Source organism: Canis lupus, chromosome 4, assembly GCF_011100685.1.
Source record: "Canis lupus familiaris isolate Mischka breed German Shepherd chromosome 4, alternate assembly UU_Cfam_GSD_1.0, whole genome shotgun sequence".
NCBI classification, from domain to species: Eukaryota; Metazoa; Chordata; class Mammalia; order Carnivora; family Canidae; genus Canis; species Canis lupus.
In genome coordinates this window covers 44357614-44377359 of record NC_049225.1, presented here as the reverse complement: position 1 = coordinate 44377359, position 19746 = coordinate 44357614, and the positions used below count along the sequence as shown (strand labels likewise).

At 42.4% G+C, this 19746-nt stretch overlaps 1 protein-coding gene, 1 long non-coding RNA gene and 1 pseudogene across 11 annotated transcripts in view; 2 read left to right on the top strand and 1 right to left on the bottom strand.

Annotated features, from left to right (window-relative positions):
- The window catches only part of LOC119871515, a 51427-nt gene that overhangs the window by 8136 nt on the left and 23545 nt on the right, over positions 1 to 19746 (bottom strand). The window lies entirely within an intron of this gene.
- The window catches only part of TENM2 (teneurin transmembrane protein 2), a 644816-nt gene that overhangs the window by 612053 nt on the left and 13017 nt on the right, over positions 1 to 19746 (top strand). For all 10 annotated transcript variants that reach the window (XM_038534811.1, XM_038534806.1, XM_038534815.1 and 7 more), the window contains 2 exons: positions 15207 to 15503; positions 16965 to 18579. In XM_038534811.1, the coding sequence (XP_038390739.1) occupies positions 15207 to 15503; positions 16965 to 18579 (1912 nt within the window). The remainder of the gene's footprint in view (positions 1 to 15206; positions 15504 to 16964; positions 18580 to 19746) is intronic.
- LOC100684441 lies at positions 5108 to 6975 on the top strand (annotated as a pseudogene).

Sequence of the window (19746 nt, the reverse complement as noted above, 5' to 3'; positions counted from 1 at the left end):
TGCTCCAATGCCTTTTCCTGGAGGGGATCCAGCCCGGTGTTAATTTCCTCCTTCATGTTTCTCAAATCACCAGCTCCCGTCATTGCCCCTCGAGCTAAGTTAGAGTCACTGGTTATGGGCCCAGCAGGGCCGTTTTGACGACAGCGTTTCCTTTTCTCAGGGTTTTTTACGAGCTTCCTTGTGACAGGCGTGTGCTTGGTGAGATCAAAACATTCTGGGGGGAGATTCCATAGGGGAAACTACTTCCCAAAGTCTGCCCTCTGCAAAAATAAAAACCATGCTAAATAGCTGAGTTTTATTAACTGGGGAAGCCAGGCTGAGGAAAATGCCCGATAATTAAAAATAATGGCTTCCTTACAAACACAAAATTGTATTAATTTAAAAATTGGTTTCTCTATCACTGAATACCTACCAAGCTGGCTGGGAAGGGAATTGTGCTGATCCTGGCAGTGAAAATAATTCAAAATAACTTTTATGTTCTCCAGGAAGCCTCAAGGTTAATTTAAATATTGTTAGATGGGTAATTTAATTCAGAATAAGAGAACAGTATGGCTAAATTAAAGCTCCTGCACACTCTAAACTGGGGGCAGATGCCCAGGAAGGACTGAGCATGCCTGTCCAACCCCCCAACATCCCACAACCCACAGATGAGGTACCTCCTCCTCTTCACAAATCGCACCCTTATAATTAAAGATACTTGATTAGATCACACAACAGGCCTGAACTTCTTGGCTTAGCTCCCAGTAAATTTATCATATTTAATTATTAGAAGGATTGGGCATTTTAATAGAAATTATACATTTCAAAAGTTAACACAGAGTGACAGGACCAAGATGGCAATATAAATTGTCCCTGACTTTGCTCCCCCCTCATAAGAATAACAACTGTTGGTAGACAAGACACCACTGAGACAATTCTAGAACATGGGAGTGAGGCTAAAGTTTTCCCCTGAACCACAGAGACCAAGACAGATTGGATTAGAAGGCTAAGAGGAACAGCTACACACTGACCACATTGTCCTTCCCCCAGGCCAGTGTGACAGCGTGCAAAGAGCTCTTCTGTGGGCCTTCAGGTCCTCTGGAGGGAAAGAGAGCCCAGAAGGGACATCCAGCCCCACTATACACACACACACACACACACACACACACACATGCACACACACACGCACACAGTATTCTGGGTTACTTTGTGAAATCCCCTACTCAAGTCTTGCCCAACGGTGACTACAGGAGAATCTACATGGCTTGGCCCCTAGGAAACTGATTACAATAGAGAAGAAAGGAGAAGCTTGCAACAGCCAGCACATGGATCTTGGCAGACCAAGTTCCTACCCACAGAGCCCAAATAGTACTCCCAATCAGCACCTCATTTGCAGAACCAAGCTATTGCTGTAATCTGACTATGGAACTCAGCAGGGTGCAAATTTGCCTGATTCAGGTCCTTAAATGAGGAGTCTCACTGGCCCTGGAGCCCCTGCCCATGCACTACTGAGTATGGCTCCCAGCCCAATTTGACTGGAAGGGCTGGTGAAAACACCTAAAAGCTGAGTAGCCCAGTAGTGACAAGTTGAGAGGAAGGCAGACAGAGCCGATCACCCCCAGAGCAAAGCCAGTACCAGACAGGAAGAGTTCCCCCGCTATGCCCACAAAGAAGTTAGTTTACAACTCCACTCTGTTTAGGATAACCCCTGGCTACTCCCAACCAGAAAGCCCATTCAGAAAATTTTGAAGGTTCTTAGAGTGGGCCCTCCCACTGTACCCAGGCAAAGAAGCTGAATCAAAGCCACACCCACTACTGAGGGTAACTTACCCCCTGACTGGCCAGAAGGGCTGGCGGAATGCCTGGAGGTTACTTACCTCAGCAAGCTCAAGCCAAAATGCAGGCACACAAACTGATAGGCTACAGAGCAAAGCCAGTGGCCCTATTCAGTCAGGGAACTTGGAGGAAGAGTTGGCTTGAATCAAGACCACAAAGAGCCTTGCAAGTTTTGGAATTAGTCCTGCTGCACCTAGACAAGGAAACGAATTCATAGCTCTGATTATTGCTGAATACAGCCTTCAGCCTGCTCTACCATGGAACCTAACCAGAGCACACAGAAAGCTGCATAGCCCTTCTTACAATGGCACTTGAAAAGAAAGCACAGCTATCTTTCCCCAACTGAAGAACAAAAAGAGTACCCCCAATCAAGACAGGGAATTTAGTGCAAATTCTTCCCTGATTTGAGTCTCCAAACAACAAGCTTTGAAGGATTTAGATCCCATCCTGTTGTCCTTCCAGGGCAGAGAAGCTAACTTATAGCCTATATAACTATATTCTGACTGAATATAGTACCCAGTCCCAACAGTCTAGTAAGCCTGACCAAAGAACTGAGGAACCATGGTGCCCATCCTACAGCCTCAACTGGACAAAGAACCAAGCCAATAGTCCATACCAACTATTATCAGCCAGCAGCACACTTCCTCACCCCCTCACCCTGACCTCAAAGTTCAGGCAGTTGCCTTGCCCAGAAATTAACCCTGAAGCAAGACATTCCTGTCCAAAGACATTACCAGCAGGCACATCCAGAAACCCAAATTGGGCTGACTAATGAAGAATTGCCTCTACCAAAGCAAATCTTTAAAATCTTGAGGAGGAGACTACTTACTCAAATGTGCAGATACAAATGTAAGGAATTGAGGATCACAATAAATCAAGTAAATATGACACCACCAAAGGAAACTAATGAAGTTCCTATAACTGACCTTAAAGAAATGGATATTTATTAACTGTCAAAGAATTAAGAATAGTCCTCTTGAAGTTTAGAGAACTATAAGAACACTTAGACAACTGAACAAAATTAGGAAAATGATGAATGAACAAAATGAGTTCAATGAGTTCAACAAAGAAATAGAAACCAAAGGGGGAAAAAAAAACTAGACCTGAAAAATACAATGACTGAAGAATTCAGTAGAGTGCTTCAAAAGTAGACTTGAGGGGGCAGCCCCGGCAGCCCCGGTGGCGCAGTGGTTTAGCGCCACCTGCAGCCCAGGGCGTGATCCTGGAAACCCGGGATCGAGTCCCACGTCGGGCTCCCTATATGGTGCTTGCTTCTCCCTCTGCCTGTGTCTCTGCCTCTCTCTCTTTCTGTGTCTTTATGAATAAATTTAAAAAAAAATAGACTTGAGAGCAGCCTGGGTGGCTCAGCAGTTTAGTGCCGCCTTCAGTCCAGGGCGTGATCCTGGAGACCTGGGATCGAGTCCCACATCGCGCTCCCTGCATGGCGCCTGCTTCTCCCTCTGCCTGTGTCTCTGCCTCTCTCTCTCTCTCTCTCTCTCTCTCTCTCTCTCTCTCTCTCTCTCTGTGTGTGTCTCTCATGAATAAATAAATAAAATCTTTTAAAAAAAAAAAGTAGACTTGATCATGCAGAAGGATCAATAACCTGGAAGATAGGACATTTGAAATTGCCCAGTAAAAAAGAAAAAAGAATGGTAGTAAAAAGAAAAAAGAATGAAAAGGAGTGGTGAAAGCCTACAGAATTTATGGGACATATTCATAAGAAACAATACTTGCATTAGGGGAATTCCAGAAGGAGAAGACAAAGAGATATATATTTAAAGCAACAATGGCTGAAAATTTCTCAAACCTGGAGAGAGAAATAGACATCCATGGGGCCCAAAGGCTCCCAAATACTTGAACATAAATAGGCCAACACCAAGACACATTATAATTATATTGTCAAAAGTCAAAGACATGGAGGTGCCTAGCTGGCTCAGTCAGCAAAGCATGCAACTCTTGATCTTGGGGTCATGAGTTCAAGACCACGTTGGGTATAAAGATTACTTTAAAAAAAATCAAAGACAAAGAATTTTGAGAGCAGAAAGAAAAAAGAAGTTCTGCTCAAGGGAATATAGACTTTCCTGAACAAACAAAACCTGAGGAAGGCACTATACCTGCCTTACAATAAATGCTAAAGGAAATTCTTTAAATAGAAATAAAAGGATCCTAACTCATATAAAAAAAAATTTAAAAAGATGGCCACCTGGCTGGCTCAGTGGGGTGGGTCAAGCATGTGACTCTTAATCTTGGAGTTGTAGGTTCAAGCCCCGTGTTATGTGTAGAAATTACTTAAAAATAAAATTTAAAAAAATAAGAAATTATAAAACTCCTTTTAATGGTAAATATGTAGTCATTGTTAGATTCTATAATATGTTAATGGTGGTATGGAATTCACTGGTGAATTCTACCAAATATTCAAAGAATTAATACCAATCCTTATAAGACTCTTCCAAAAATGGAAAAGGAACAAACTCTTCCAAACTCCTTTTATGAGGCCAGCATTACCCTGATACCAAGATTAGATAAGGACACTACAAGAAAAGAAAACTACAGGTAATATCCCTGATGACCATAAGTGTAAAAATTATCCACAAAATACTAGCAAACCAAATTCAACAATACATTAAAGGGTTATACACCATAAGTAAGTAGGGGTTTTTATCCAGAAATACAAATATATTTCAACATCTTAAAATCAGTCATCGTGACATGTTATATTAACAAAATTAGGGGATCCCTGGGTGGCTCAGCAGTTTAGTGCTTGCCTTCAGCCCAGGGCATGATCCTGGAGTCCTGGGATCGAGTCCCACATCAGACTCCCTGCATGGGGCCTGCTTCTTCCTCTGCCTGTGTCTCTGCCTCTCTCTCTCTCTCTCTCTCTCTATCATAAATAAATAAAAATTAAAAAAAAAAAAAAAGAAAAGAAAAAAAAATTTTTTTAAGTTTAAAAAGAAGAAAGACTCCCCACCCCCCAAATATGCAATCTAATTCTATACCTTAAGAACTAGAAAAAGGACATCCTGAACCCAAAGTTACTAGAAGGAAGGAAATGAAAAGCAGAAATAAATAGAGAATAGGCAAACAATAAAAAAGATTAACCAAACTAAAAATAGGTCCTTTGAAATGATATTTTAAAATGACAAACCTTTACTACATCAACCAAGGAAAATAGAGGACCCAAATCAACAAAACTATAGATGAAAAAGGAGACATTATAACTGATACCACAGGAGTCCGGTGGGGGCGGGGGGAGCAATGAGGCGGCTGAGATGGTGGTAGCCGTTATGTGAAGATGGAGTTTCCAAGAGGAAATGACAATGAGCGGACAATCCCTTCCTGTCGGGGGCTGAGACATTCCATACACCAAGCTTGGGAGATGAGGAATTTGAAATCCCACCTATCTCCTTGGATTCTGACCCCTCACTGGTGTCTCGGATGTGGTTGGCCACTTTGGGGACCTGGAAGACCCCTCCTCCTCTCAGGATGGCAGCTTTTCAGCCCAGTATGGGATCCAGACATTGGACATGCCTGTGGGCATGACCCATTGCTTACTGGAGCAGGGCAGGGGGGCTCCTGAGTGGGGGCTTGACCATGGACTTGGACCATTCTATAGGAACTCAGTATAGTGCCAACCCACCTGTTACAATTGATGTACCAATGACAGACATGACATCTGGCTTGATGGAGCATAGCCGGTTGACCACCGCTGATCAGTCAGAACTGAGTTCTCAACTTGGTTTGAGCTTAGGGGGTGGCACCATCCTGCCACCTGCCCAGTCACCTGAGGATCATCTTTCAACCACCCCTACACCTACTAGTTCACTTCATGAGGATGGTATTGAGGATTTCCAGAAGCAAGTTTCCAGCCAGAAGGCCATTGTGGCGGAAGCAGGAAAAAAGCATAAGGCCCCAAAGACGAAAAAAAAGAAAGATCCTAATAAACCTCAGAAGCCAGTTTCGGCATATGCTTTATTCTTTCATGATACACAGGCTGCCCTCAAGGGACAAAATCCCAATGCCACTTTTGGGAAGGTTTCAAAAATTGTGGCCTCCATGTGGGATAGTCTTGGAGAAGAGCAAAAACAGGTGTATAAGAGGAAAACTGAAGCTGCCAAGAAAGAGTATCTGAAGGCTCTGGCTGCATATAAAGATAATCAAGAGTGTCAGGCCACTGTGGAAACAGTAGAATTGGATCCAGTGTCACCATGACAGACGCCTTCTCCACCTCCTATGGCTACTGTTGACCCAGCATCTCCAGCTCCAGCCACAACAGAGCCCCCTGCCCTGTTCCCTTCCATTGTCATTAACTCCACTCTTTCCTCCTATGTGGCAAACCAGGCATCTTCTGGGGCCGGAGGTCAGCCCAATATCACCAAGTTGATTACTACCAAACAGATGTTACCCTCTTCTATTACTATTTCTCTAGGAGGGATGGTTACCGTTATCCCAGCCACAGTGGTGACCTCCCAGGGAATCCAAACCAGTACAGCCACTATCCAGCCCAGTCAACAAGCCCAAATTGTCACTCGCTCAGTGTTGCAGGCGGCGGCAGCGGCCACTGCTTCTATGCAACTGCCTCCACCTCGACTACAACCCCCTCCACTGCAACAGATGCCTCAGCCCTGCACTCAGCAGCATGTGACCATTCTGCAGCAGCCTCCCCCACTTCAGGCCATGCAACAGCCTCCACCCTAGAAAGTTCGAATCAATTTACAGCAACAGCCACCTCCTCTGCAGATCAAGATTGTACCTCCACCCACTCTCAAAATGCAGACAACCTTAGTCCCACCAACTGTGGAAAGTAGTCCTGAGTAGCCTGTGAACAACAACCCTGAGGTCCATACAGTAGAGGAAACCTCTCCTGAGATGATCTGTGAAATGATCACAGATGTAATTCCTGAGGTTGAATCTCCTTCTCAAATGGATGTTGAATTGGTGAGTGGGTCTCCTGTGACACTCTCACCCCAGCCTCGATGTGTGAGGTCCAGCTGTGAGAACCCTTCCGTTGTGAGTAAGGACTGGGACAATGAGTACTGCAGCAATGAATGTGTGGTGAAGCACTGCAGGGATGTCTTCTTGGCCTGGGTGGCTTCTAGAAATTCAAACACAGTGATGTTTGTAGAGTAGTCCTTCCTGTTCTCCAAGCCAGTGAAGACTTATCTGCTGGGAATATGTCTAAGAGCCTCTTTTTAAAACTCAAGCTGAGCTTCTGGTAGTGCCTGATCTCTACCATGATGGTCTTCGTGCTTCTCCCTGTTCTGTCTCTTCAGCAGAGGCCATAGTGTGGAGCAAGGCTGTGGAGTTTGCTGTAACCTGGAACTGCTTTTTACTTTCAAGTACAAGCAGAGATACCCATGATCATAGCAGAGGAAAGGTGAAGGGAATATGGACAAGCAGAACATAGGGGCAGTACTGGTGGGGGGGGGCTGTCTGAGGAAATTCAATATAATTGTCATAGGACATGCCTAAACAATTATTAAAATGATGGGAATACTCAGCTTTGAGCCTAGGATAAAACACTGTGCATTTTAAAGGGGATAAAAGGTTGCATTAAATGTTACCCCTTAAACAGGAATGATTGCTATCACACCTATACATTGCTTTGAGAACTAAAGTTTTCAACAGAGTAGGCACACTGGGCTATAGGGAAAATACCATTACCTAGGATTTTATTTATTTCTCCTTACAAATAATGTTATTTCTGTAGTCCATGACCATCCTCTTTGCAATTATCCCATTTTATGAGTGTAAAGAGCAGAAGTCTATATCCTTAATATAAGAGGTTTTACCAAAGTCTAAAATAATAAATAATAATAACTGATACCACAGAAATACAAAGGCTCATTAAGAGGCTACTATGAATAACTATATGCTAATAAACTGCACAACCTAGAGAAATGGATAAACTCTTAAATGGATAAAAGATTGAATCAGTAATAAAAAATCTCCCAAAGAAGAAAAGACCAGACCCAAAGGTTTTACTGGTGAATTTTACAAAACTTTAAAAAAGGAATTAACACCAACCCTTCGAGAACTCTTCCAAAAAGTCAAAAAGGAGGGAACACTCTCAAACTCATTTTAGGAGGCCAGCATTAACCTAAATAAACCAGATACCAAAATCAGAAGAAAAAAAAAATACTACCAGAAAAGGAAACTGCAGACCAATATCCCTGATGAATATAGATACAAAAATTATCAATGAAATACTAATAAATTGAATTCAGCAACAAGCACATTAAAAGGATCATTCACCAGGATCAAGTGGGATGTATTTTAGGGATCCAGAGATAGCTTGACATACACAAATAAGCAATGTAATATATCACAATAACAGAATTTTTAAAATCATATGATCATCTCAATAGATGCAGAAAAACATTTGACAAAAGTCAATATCCATTTGTTATTTTAAAAAAACTCAAGAAGGAATGTATCCCAACATAGTAAAAGCCACTTATGACAAGCCCGCAGCTAACATCATACAAAGATACTCACTCTTACTATTCCTAATTTACATGGTACTAGAAATCCTAGCCACAGCAATTATGCAAGAAAAATAAATAAAAGGCATCAAACTTAGGAACAAGTAAAATGGTCTCTATTTGCAGATGATATGATTTTATAGAGAGAAAATCATCAAGACTCCATAAAAAAAAAACTGAAATGAGATCTAATTAATTAATTCAACAAAGTTGCAAGATGCAAAATTAACATAAAGCATCTGTAGCATTTCAATACACTTAAAATGAATTATCTTAAAATTAAGAAAATGATCCCATTTACAATAGCAACAGCAACAATAAAATATTTAGGAATTGATTTTAACTCAGGAAGTAAAAGATTTCTCCTCGGAAAACCATTAAGACCTTGATGGAAGAAATCAAAGAAGACACAAATAGAATGGTATATTGTGTTCATGGATTGGAAGAATTAATATTATTAAAATGTCAATACTACCAGGGCACCTGGGTGGCTCAGTGGTTGAGCATCTGTCTTTGGCTTAGATCATCATTATGGGGTCCCAGGATCAAGTCCTGCCTCAGGCTCCCCATTAGGATCCTACTTCTCCTCCCTCTGCCCATGTCTCTGCATCTCTCTGTGTCTCTCATGAATAAATAATCTTTTTATAAAAAACGCCAATACTACCAAAAGCTGTGAGGTTTAAGTATTTTTTTAAAGATTTTATTTATGGGCAGCCCGGGTGGCTCAGCGTTTTAGCACCGCTTTCAGCTCCAGGCGTGATCCTGGAGTCCCAGGATCAAGTCCCGCATCAGGCTCCCTGCGTGGTGCCTGCTTCTCCCTCTGCCTGTGTCTCTGCCTCTCTCTGTGTGTCTCTCGTGAGTAAATAATTAAAATCTAAAAAATATATATATTTATTTATTCATGACAGAGAGAGAGAGAGGCAGAGACAGAGTCAGAGGGAGAGAAGCAGCCTCCATGCAGGGAGCCTGATGCGGGACTTGAGCCCGGGTCTCCAGGATCACACCCCAGGCCGAAGGTGGCGCCAAACCACTGGGCCATTGGGGCTGCCCTCCAAAATAAATTAAAAAAAAAATTCATTGTGGGGATCCCTGGGTGGTGCAGCGGTTTGGCGCCTGCCTTTGGCCCAGTGCGTGATCCTGGAGACCCGGGATTGAATCCCACGTCGGGCTCCTGGTGCATGGAGCCTGCTTCTCCCTCTGCCTATGTCTCTGCCTCTCTCTCTCTCTCTCTCTCTCTCTCTCTCTCTCTGTGACTATGATAAACAAATAAAAAAAATAGAAGATATTTAAAAAAAAAAATTCATTGTGGTGCCTGGGTGGCTCAGTTGGTTAAGCAGCTGCCTTCAGCTCAGCATGATGCGAGGTCCTAGGATCCAACCCCACATTGGGCTCCATGCTCAGTGGGGAGCCTACTTCTCCCTCTGTCCCTCTCCACACATGTTCTTTCTTGCTCGCTTACTCTCAAATAAACAAAAACCTTAAAAAAAAATCTCCTACAACTCAATAGCAAAATTAAAATAATATAATTTAAAAATTGTCAAAGGGGGTCACCTGGCCAGCTCAGTCAATTTAGCATGTTACTTTTATCGCAGAGTCATGAGTTTGAGCCTCACATGGGCATAGAGATTACTTGAATGAATATATACATACATAAATGCATACATACATAATGAAAATGGGCAAAGTAACTGAACAGACATTTTTACATGAAAAGATTCTCAACATCGCTAACTGTGAGAGTAATGCAAATCAAAACCACAGTAACACCTCACATCTGTTAGGATGGCCATCAAACAGATAAAGATTAAATGCTGGCAAGGATGTAAAGAAAAGGGAACTCTTGTGCACTATTGGTAGGACTGTAAATTGGTGCAGGCACTATGGAAAACAATGTGGAGGATCCTCAAAATTTTTAAAATAAGTAATATAGGGCAGCCCCAGGAGCGCAGCAGTTTAGGGCCGCCTGGAGTCCAGGGTGTGATCCTGGAGACCCGGGATCGAGTCCCATGTTGGGCTCCCTGCGTGGAGCCTGCTTCTCCCTCTGCCTGTGTCTCTGCCTCTCTCTCCCTCTCTCTCTGAGTCTCTAATGAATAAATAAAATCTTTAAAAAATAAAACCTTTAAAAAAATAAGTAATATATAATCCAGCAATTCTACCTCTGAGAATATATCCAAAAGAAACAAAAACAGTATGTCAAAGATCTATCTGTATTCCCATGTCCATTGCAGCATTATTCATAATAGCCAAGACATGGAAATAGCCTGTGTGTTCATCAACAGATGAAGGGATGAAAAGTTGTTTACACTTTACAATGGAACGTTATTCAGCCATAAAAAAAAAAATGAGAAAATCTTGCCATTTGCAATGACATGGATGACTCTTGATGATATTATGCTAAGTTAAATAAGTCAGAAAAAGACAAATACTGTATTATCTCATTTATGTGTGAAATCTTTAAAAATAAATAAAAATGAAGACTCACAGAAAAAGAAATCAGATTTGTGGTTACCAGAGGTGGAGGGTAGGTGAAGGAGAATTGGAGGAAGGTGGTCAAAAGGTACAGATTCCCAGTAATAAGCTAAATAAGTACTAAGGATATAATTCACACATGGTGACTATAGATAACGCTACTGTGTGATATTTAGAGAAGCTGTTGAGAGTAAAATCCTAAGAATTCTCATCACAAAGTGAAAATCTTAACAAAAAAAAAAAAACATTATATGAGATGACCAATTTTTTTTATTTAAATTTTTTTTTATTTATTCATGAGAGAGGAAGAGGCAGAGACATAGGCAGAGGTAAAAATAGGCTCCCTGAGGGAACCCGATGTGGGACTCAATCCCAGGACTTTGGGATCACAACCTGAGCTGAAGGCAGATGCTCAACCACTGAGCCACCCAGGTGCCCATGAGATGACAGATATTAACTAAACTTATTAAGGAAATCATTTCATTATACCCACAGCCTATTATACTATATAATTTAAATGTATACAGTGATGTATATTGACTACATCTCAAAAAAGTTAGGAGGAGGAAGTTAATTTTTTTTTAAGATCTTATTTATTTATTCATGAGAGACACAGACAGAGAGAGGCAGAGACATAGGCAGCGGGAGAAGTAGACTCCCTGCAGAGAGCCTGATGTGGGACTTGATCCTGGGGACTCCAGGATCACACCCTGAGCCAAAGAAGCTCACCTGCTGAGCCACCCAGGTGTCTCAGGAGGAAGTTAATTTGAACCAATGCTGTAACAAAATCCCATTCCCAAGGATGTGGTAAATTGGGAAATTAAAATCCCACCTTAAATTATCAATGTCTAACGGTAAACACTTATTACTTCTTTATGGTTGGTGCACCCAGGCTAGGGGAGGGCCTTGTCAGCTCTAAGTAGTAGCAATAAACCCAAATGTTGGCAGCCAGAGGTTAGGGACCCCTCTTCTGGTTTTGCCCACTATTCAGTTCCTTCTGCCATCTTAGCAGCCTCACATACTAATATTAATTGTTATAACAATAGTCATGCTTATATATATGATTTACATGTTCTTTCCCATGGTTACATGTTACAGTATATATTCATATATATATATATATATATGCAGATAGATATACAGATAGATACACACATGATTATATCATGGTTATATATATGATTTGCCTGTTAGCCTCACTCAGGTAACTGAAGATAGGGATTTATATCACTCCAAGTATATTTTAACCATGAATACACACCAGAATCACCCAGCCCCTATTCTCTAGAGGGCTGATTCAGCAGCTGTAGAGTCAGCCCAGCAGCAGTGCTTTGAGAGAGCATCCCAGGTTGTTTAGAATTGCATGCCTGATGGAAAGCAGCTGGTCAGAGAGGTGGTACAGCCTAAGGATGAAGACACAGAGTTCTAGATTGAGATCCTGGCTCTACCACTTACTATTTGTATAAGCTTGAACAAGGCACTTAAACCTATCTGTACCTTGTGTGTAAAGGGGAGATAATAGTGCTTGCCTGAGAGGGTTGTGAGGATTAAATAAAATGGGTAGCTCTGAGAACACACCAAGCCCATCATAAATTCTCAGGACACATTGCTTTGTTGGTTTTGTTCATCCCTGCATTCCAGAATAGGCACCAAGCCTGAGACTAGCAGAGTTTAATGTTCAATAAATAATAATGCACAGGAAGCTGTATGATATTAACAAAGAGAAGCAAAAAGAGGAACTAGTAAGGAAAGGGAAAGAGGATAGAAGGATGACCAAGGAGATGGGAAATACATAGGCATGGTAAGAAGTCACCAGCAGTTGGTTCAGGAAACCCTGAAAATCCATCCTCATTGTTGGCACATTATTCATTCTGCCTAATAAAATGTTGGCAAGGTCTTGAACTGAAATTTTCAACTCATAGGATTAAAAATCTTGATGGCCTTCTGCACTTGTCCCAAATGAAGCAACCCAACGTGGCCAAACTTCTGTTTCCAGAGGAAGTGATCATTCTGACTCCACCTTGTAGTTTGCTTTGGATATGATGACTCTAATTTGGGGTCAAGATCCTAATAATTCTGACAGCATTAACTTTTGGACCTGTTTTTTAAAAATTCTACCACTCCCTCCACCTTTGCTTTCTTGTCTGTTTTTCACCATGGCTGCATGTTTGGTTATATGAATATTCCACTTGAAGTTGGGTGCCCTGTAATCCTAAGAACTCACCTCCTTTATTCCTATCTCCATGCTTTAACACATTTTCTTTCTGAAATATTTTATCTCAAATGTCTTATCCTTTTCTTTCTGAGATGACTCTATAGAAACAGCAATAGTTTGAAGAATCAAGTAGTCCTGGTTCAGATAGAGCCTCCACCACTTGTCTAGATTTTTGACCCCCTGTGAGCTCAACTGCCCATACATAAAATAATTTCTACCTGTGTCTATGATAATTAAACTGGGATAAGGTATGTAAAGTACCTAGCACAGTTCCTGTCAAAGCATGAGGGGCTTATATCATTTTAGATTAGTTTCAATTGCTATTAACAGGGATTAGAAACAAAAATAGCTTAAATAAAATATGGCCTTATTATTTGTTATGACCTAAAAGGAGTCTAGAGGTAAGCCATTAATGGCTGGTCTGGATGACCATTGAAGATACCTAATCAACAGGGATCTAGACTTTCTCTGTATGCGCCATCATCCTTGAGGCTCCCATCCTCAAAGTCACCCCATATTTATAATGTGAATGCTAGAGTTCTAAGAATCATAGACATCTTCCACCCAGAGAAAGGGAGGAAAGTGGGAAGAACAAATGGGTACCTATTTCTTAGTGGAGTCAGCTTCCTTTAAGGTTCCCAGGAGACCCAGCTGACAACTACCACTTACATCACATTCGCCACCCCTATCTCCAAAGAAAGCTGTGAAATGTAGTTCTTTAGCTGGGTAACAGTGCTGCTCCCTAGAATACAGATGTCTGTAGTATTAGAATTATTCCTTTTCTCCCTATCAAGCTACAATATGGAGCCCCCAGAGCTGTGGCAATGCTTTACAGTTTCTTCATCATTTGACAAGTCAGGGCACTCTGTATATATACAGAAATACAGGAATCAGTAAAACTGATTAAATGTTTAAGTGTTAACTGGTTCAAGTGTGAAGACCTAAGTTCCAGACCAACCCTACTACTTCATTGTTATGTGACCTTGAGCAAGTATGTAACCTCTCTACTTCAGGTTCAGTTTCCTTATTTGTCAAGTGGTCCTTGTGAGCACCAACTCAGACAGGAGATGCAAATTGCCTAACACAATGCCTATGGATACTAACCCCAACATGTTTAAAGTTATTACCACCACCACCAACATCACCATCATCACTGTTATTGTTAGGTGCTATTGAATTATTATGTAAGGTAAGGAGATACCAGATATCTCTCCACTTCTCTTCCTTCTGCCTGTTTACATCTTCCCTTGACTTCAGTGGTCACCCCAGGGATGTCTGGATTTGCAGTCAATTATGTTGAAAGAGACTTGGCTCAGTCAGCCTCATTTTATTCATTTCCAGCCATCCACTCAGGACTAGCTGAATCTCAAGAGTCCCTCTCCTCTGCCCCTAACCAGAGTCTAGTCACCCAGCTCTGCCTTCTGGGACAGGCTCTCTCCTCTGATCAGATCAACTTCTAAATAAATATTAAATTATGTCTAGATGTGTTCCATTATTCCTTTCAAATCTAAGTAAATCAGTTCCTTTGTTGGAATTCTCCAGCCCTCTTGAGGTCTCCCCACTGATGTCTTGCATCCTTGACAGTGGCAAGAGATTTTTCTCTAGATAGACATACAAGGTTCACATAGCAACAAGCTTTCCTATTCCCAGATCTTTGCAAAATACTAATTTCTAAGATATACTCCCCCACCCTCCTAGATACCTTTACTTGAGGTTTCAGAAGAAATCTTCACACCTACTCTTAAAGATCTTTAGCTACTTAGCTGATGATGTGCCAAAAAAGGGTTGGAAGTGTACAAATATATAAATCTTATCTTGCCCTTCACAGTGGCCAAGCAGGGCAGTCAGAACCCCAGTGTCCAGGGCTATTGTGTGTGGCTAATTGATACAGTGCACAATTTTCACCATTCACACTTTCTACAACAGGATGACACTCCTTATAATTGTACAGTGCCTGGCCTACATAACTGGTCACAGAAGCCATGCCCAGCTTAGTCATCTCTGACCATAAGCCTCATTTCTGTGTCCTAGTGCACCCTACAAATATTACCATTTTCTTTATGTACCGTGATGTAAAGGAGTTTAGAAAATACTGCTCTAAATAACTTCAAGGTTAGTTCTTCCTCCAGTGCACACTTGCTTCCTGGCCATGTCAGCCATATCCTCCATAGAAGCTAACATGCCCAGGTGATGTCTCTCAAATAAAGCCCATTGTGTTTTCCTAGGTCCATGGAAGAAATCTCTTGTCCATTGATTATGACCGGAATATTCGAACAGAAAAGATCTATGATGATCACCGGAAGTTCACCCTGAGGATCATTTATGACCAGGTGGGCCGCCCATTCCTCTGGCTCCCCAGCAGTGGGCTGGCAGCAGTCAACGTCTCATACTTCTTCAATGGTCGCTTGGCTGGCCTTCAGCGTGGGGCTATGAGTGAAAGGACAGACATCGACAAGCAAGGCCGAATTGTGTCCCGCATGTTTGCTGATGGGAAAGTGTGGAGCTACTCCTACCTTGACAAGGTAGGTGAATATGCTGCCCCCACTCAGCTGGGACTTTCCCTTATTCACACTGCTCTTTTTAAGATGACCTGATACACTTTACCATAAAACATTTAAAATCTTTGACTCTCTGAGTTCTCTCCTCATGCTCCCATTCTCGCTGGGAGGGAGGAATATCTGAAAGAAAATGTTATTTAAATAACATGCTCATCACTATTACCGTTAAAGGAGGGGAAAGTTCTAGACACTTGGTAATGGCAAAAAGAATGTATTGTCTGATTTTATTCCAAAAGAAAAAAGAAAGAGTGCTGTTGAAGTGGACAAAATCATCCCACTGGCATCACAGCTAATCATTATTTATGAATTGGAAATGCAGTGATTCATTTCTACCTTGCCTGAAATTAAGTCATCTGGGTAGGGAATTTTGCCTAAAACTCAAGCACATGGAGAAACATCCTCCTATTTGGCCTATTGGCTGAAACAGCCAATGAATTCTCTCTACATAATTCCCTGTGTCTCAAAGTGGCAGATTCAGGTCTCCATATCAGAAAGGGTCAGGTTGGAGCAACAGTAAAAAGAGGTCCCTTCAGGGTACAAGTCAAGACTTTTGAAGGCTGTCCTGGTCATCTAAGTCATTAAACAGGGGCTTGCTCAGCTTGAACCTCTCACCTGTACTCACCTCGGCACAGGTTCCATTTCTATTTCTTCCTTTCTTGCCTCGCCATTACAGCAGTCACTTGCAGACAGGGCTGTGACCTCCTTCATAAGAGTGGGGCTCAGTCCCTATGGTCATCCCTGAATCCCTTTCTCATTATTCCATAAAATACTAGAATAGTTGACCAGGGGAGGCAAGAATCTCCCAATTGCCTCAAGTTTGAGGCCATTTTTATCCCCCCAAAATCAATGATTCTGGGTTACTTAACCTTTTCAGTACTTTCTAAATGAAAGATATACATTCTCTTCAGATGTAATCAGGAGTGGCCAAAATATAGTAAGAGTGCCCCTGCTGGGCCAGTGGCTGTCATTTCTAAGCAATCTTAGGATTTCTTGTTAGCGAGCCCTAGAGGCAAACTCAATTTCTCTCACCTCAGTCCCTCGAGCCCTCTCTACTCAAAGTATGATTCAGGCAACATCAGGATCACCTGGAAGCTTGTTGCAAAAGCAGATTCTCAGGCCACCTACTCCACCCCTGCCTTCCTCTTCCCTCCACCAAACTACTAAATCAGAATCTGCCTTTTGGCAAGATTCCTGGATAATTCACATGCACAGTAAAGTTGGGGAAGCATTGGTCCAGGTAGCCACCATGATTCATCAGAGTTAGCATCCCCAGTAAAGTCAATCTACCATAATCTCTGGTATAAACTTCCCCATCCTTCATGGCTTTTGAATTGCCATTTTGGGAAATGGAATAGATTCTGTCCATTTGAGGGTTTGGTCTTAAGGAGCCAACTCATGCATTCCTTCCCCCTTTCCTTCCTCCAGTCTATGGTCCTCCTGCTTCAGAGTCAGCGTCAGTATATATTTGAGTATGACTCCTCCGACCGTCTCCACGCTGTCACCATGCCCAGTGTCGCCCGGCACAGCATGTCCACCCATACTTCCATTGGCTACATACGCAACATTTATAATCCCCCTGAAAGCAACGCTTCAGTCATTTTTGACTACAGTGATGATGGCCGTATCCTCAAGACATCCTTTTTGGGCACGGGGCGCCAGGTATTCTACAAGTATGGGAAACTCTCCAAGTTATCAGAGATTGTCTATGACAGTACTGCTGTCACTTTCGGATATGATGAGACCACCGGTGTTTTAAAAATGGTCAGTCTCCAAAGTGGGGGTTTCTCCTGCACAATCAGGTACCGGAAGATTGGCCCACTTGTGGACAAGCAGATCTACAGGTTCTCTGAGGAAGGCATGGTCAATGCCAGGTTTGACTACACCTATCACGACAACAGCTTCCGGATTGCAAGCATCAAGCCCGTGATAAGTGAGACTCCCCTTCCTGTTGACCTCTACCGTTATGATGAGATTTCTGGCAAGGTGGAGCATTTTGGCAAGTTTGGAGTCATCTATTATGATATCAACCAGATCATCACAACTGCTGTAATGACCCTCAGCAAACACTTTGACACCCATGGACGGATCAAGGAAGTCCAGTATGAGATGTTTCGGTCCCTCATGTACTGGATGACAGTGCAATATGACAGTATGGGAAGGGTGATTAAGAGGGAGCTAAAACTAGGGCCCTATGCTAACACCACGAAGTACACCTATGACTATGATGGGGATGGGCAGCTCCAGAGTGTGGCTGTCAATGACCGCCCAACCTGGCGCTACAGCTATGATCTCAATGGGAACCTCCACTTGCTAAACCCGGGAAATAGCGTGCGCCTTATGCCCTTGCGCTACGATCTCCGGGATCGGATAACCAGACTGGGTGATGTGCAGTACAAAATTGATGATGATGGCTATCTGTGCCAGCGAGGGGCTGACATCTTTGAGTATAACTCCAAGGGCCTCCTAACAAGAGCCTACAACAAGGCCAGTGGGTGGAGTGTCCAGTACAGATATGATGGTGTGGGGCGGCGGGCTTCCTACAAGACCAACCTGGGCCACCACCTGCAGTATTTCTACTCTGACCTCCACAACCCGACCCGCATCACTCATGTATATAATCATTCCAACTCAGAGATAACCTCACTCTACTATGACCTCCAAGGTCACCTCTTTGCCATGGAGAGCAGCAGTGGGGAGGAGTACTATGTTGCCTCAGATAACACTGGCACTCCTCTGGCTGTGTTCAGTATCAACGGTCTTATGATCAAACAACTGCAGTATACAGCCTATGGGGAGATTTATTATGACTCCAACCCTGACTTCCAGATGGTCATTGGCTTCCATGGGGGACTCTATGATCCTCTGACCAAGCTGGTCCACTTCACTCAGCGTGATTATGATGTACTGGCAGGACGATGGACCTCTCCAGACTATACCATGTGGAAAAACGTGGGCAAGGAGCCAGCCCCCTTTAACCTATATATGTTCAAGAGCAACAATCCTCTCAGCAATGAGCTGGATTTGAAGAACTACGTGACAGGTGAGGACTCTACCATCTCAGTTGGGCAGTGGCTCCCTGCGGGGTGGTTGTCTCAGTAGACTGTAAGGGAACTTCAGAAGAAGGTCTTACTTCTGATGATAATCCTGGAGAGACCTATAAACACTGATCTGTACAGTATCTAGAACAGTCAAGGGACAGCAGGATAGAGCAGCCTTCAGATCTGTTTGAAGATGTCCTGACCATTTTCAAGTCCATTTAGTTGAAAAAACATTTATAAGAGCACTTCCTACCCCAAGAAAGCAGCCTTATGAAGGGGGAAATAATGGGACTCTAGTGTCAGAAATACCTGGTTCAGATTCTCTCTCTTCTACTTATAAGCCAAAGGACTTTGGGCTAGGTTTCTAATCTGTCTGAGTTGTAGTTTTCTTCTCTGTGAAAAGGTACTAATAAAACCATCCCACAGAGTGATTATGAGAAGTAAATGAATTTAGGCAGGTAAAGCTTAGTGCCCAGCATTTAGACAGTGGATGCTCACAAAAGAGTATTTGCTATTGCTATTACCATTATCATTACAAATTATCATTATCATTACCATTATCTGTACAGTATCATACTGTACAGATCAGTGTTTATAGGTCTCTCCAGGATTATCATCAGAAGTAAGACCTTCTTCTGAAGTTCCCTTACAGTCTACTGAGACAACCACCCCGCATTACAAATGCATTGAGTTAGCATAGGTATGAGACAATTAAGACCCAGTTCCTGACCTCACAAGCAGACTGGCAAGATACAAACACGGTCAATGATAACGCAAAGCAGAATCAGGTCTGTGCTACCACATAGGTGTTTGTTCAGTTATTTATTCAATAAGCATTGATAGAATGGCATTATGCTAGATTCTGGGAATACAATGATGAACAAGACAAACACCCTTCTCTCAAAGGGGGGATGTATGTGTGTGTGTGTGTGTGTGTGTGTGTAGATAACTTCAAATTTGAAAATTGTGACATAGTACAGAAGGGCTCCGTGTCAAACTGGGTCTGAAGTTTGAAGGGGATCCTGGTTGGCAGAAATGAGCTCAAGGCTAAAGAAATACTATAAACAAAAGTTAAAAGGACATAGGAAGCTTGGAGAAGGATATGGATTGAGGGGCCAAAGGAGGGCAAATAACCTACTGACTCATAATAAGTGAGAAAATGGTAACAT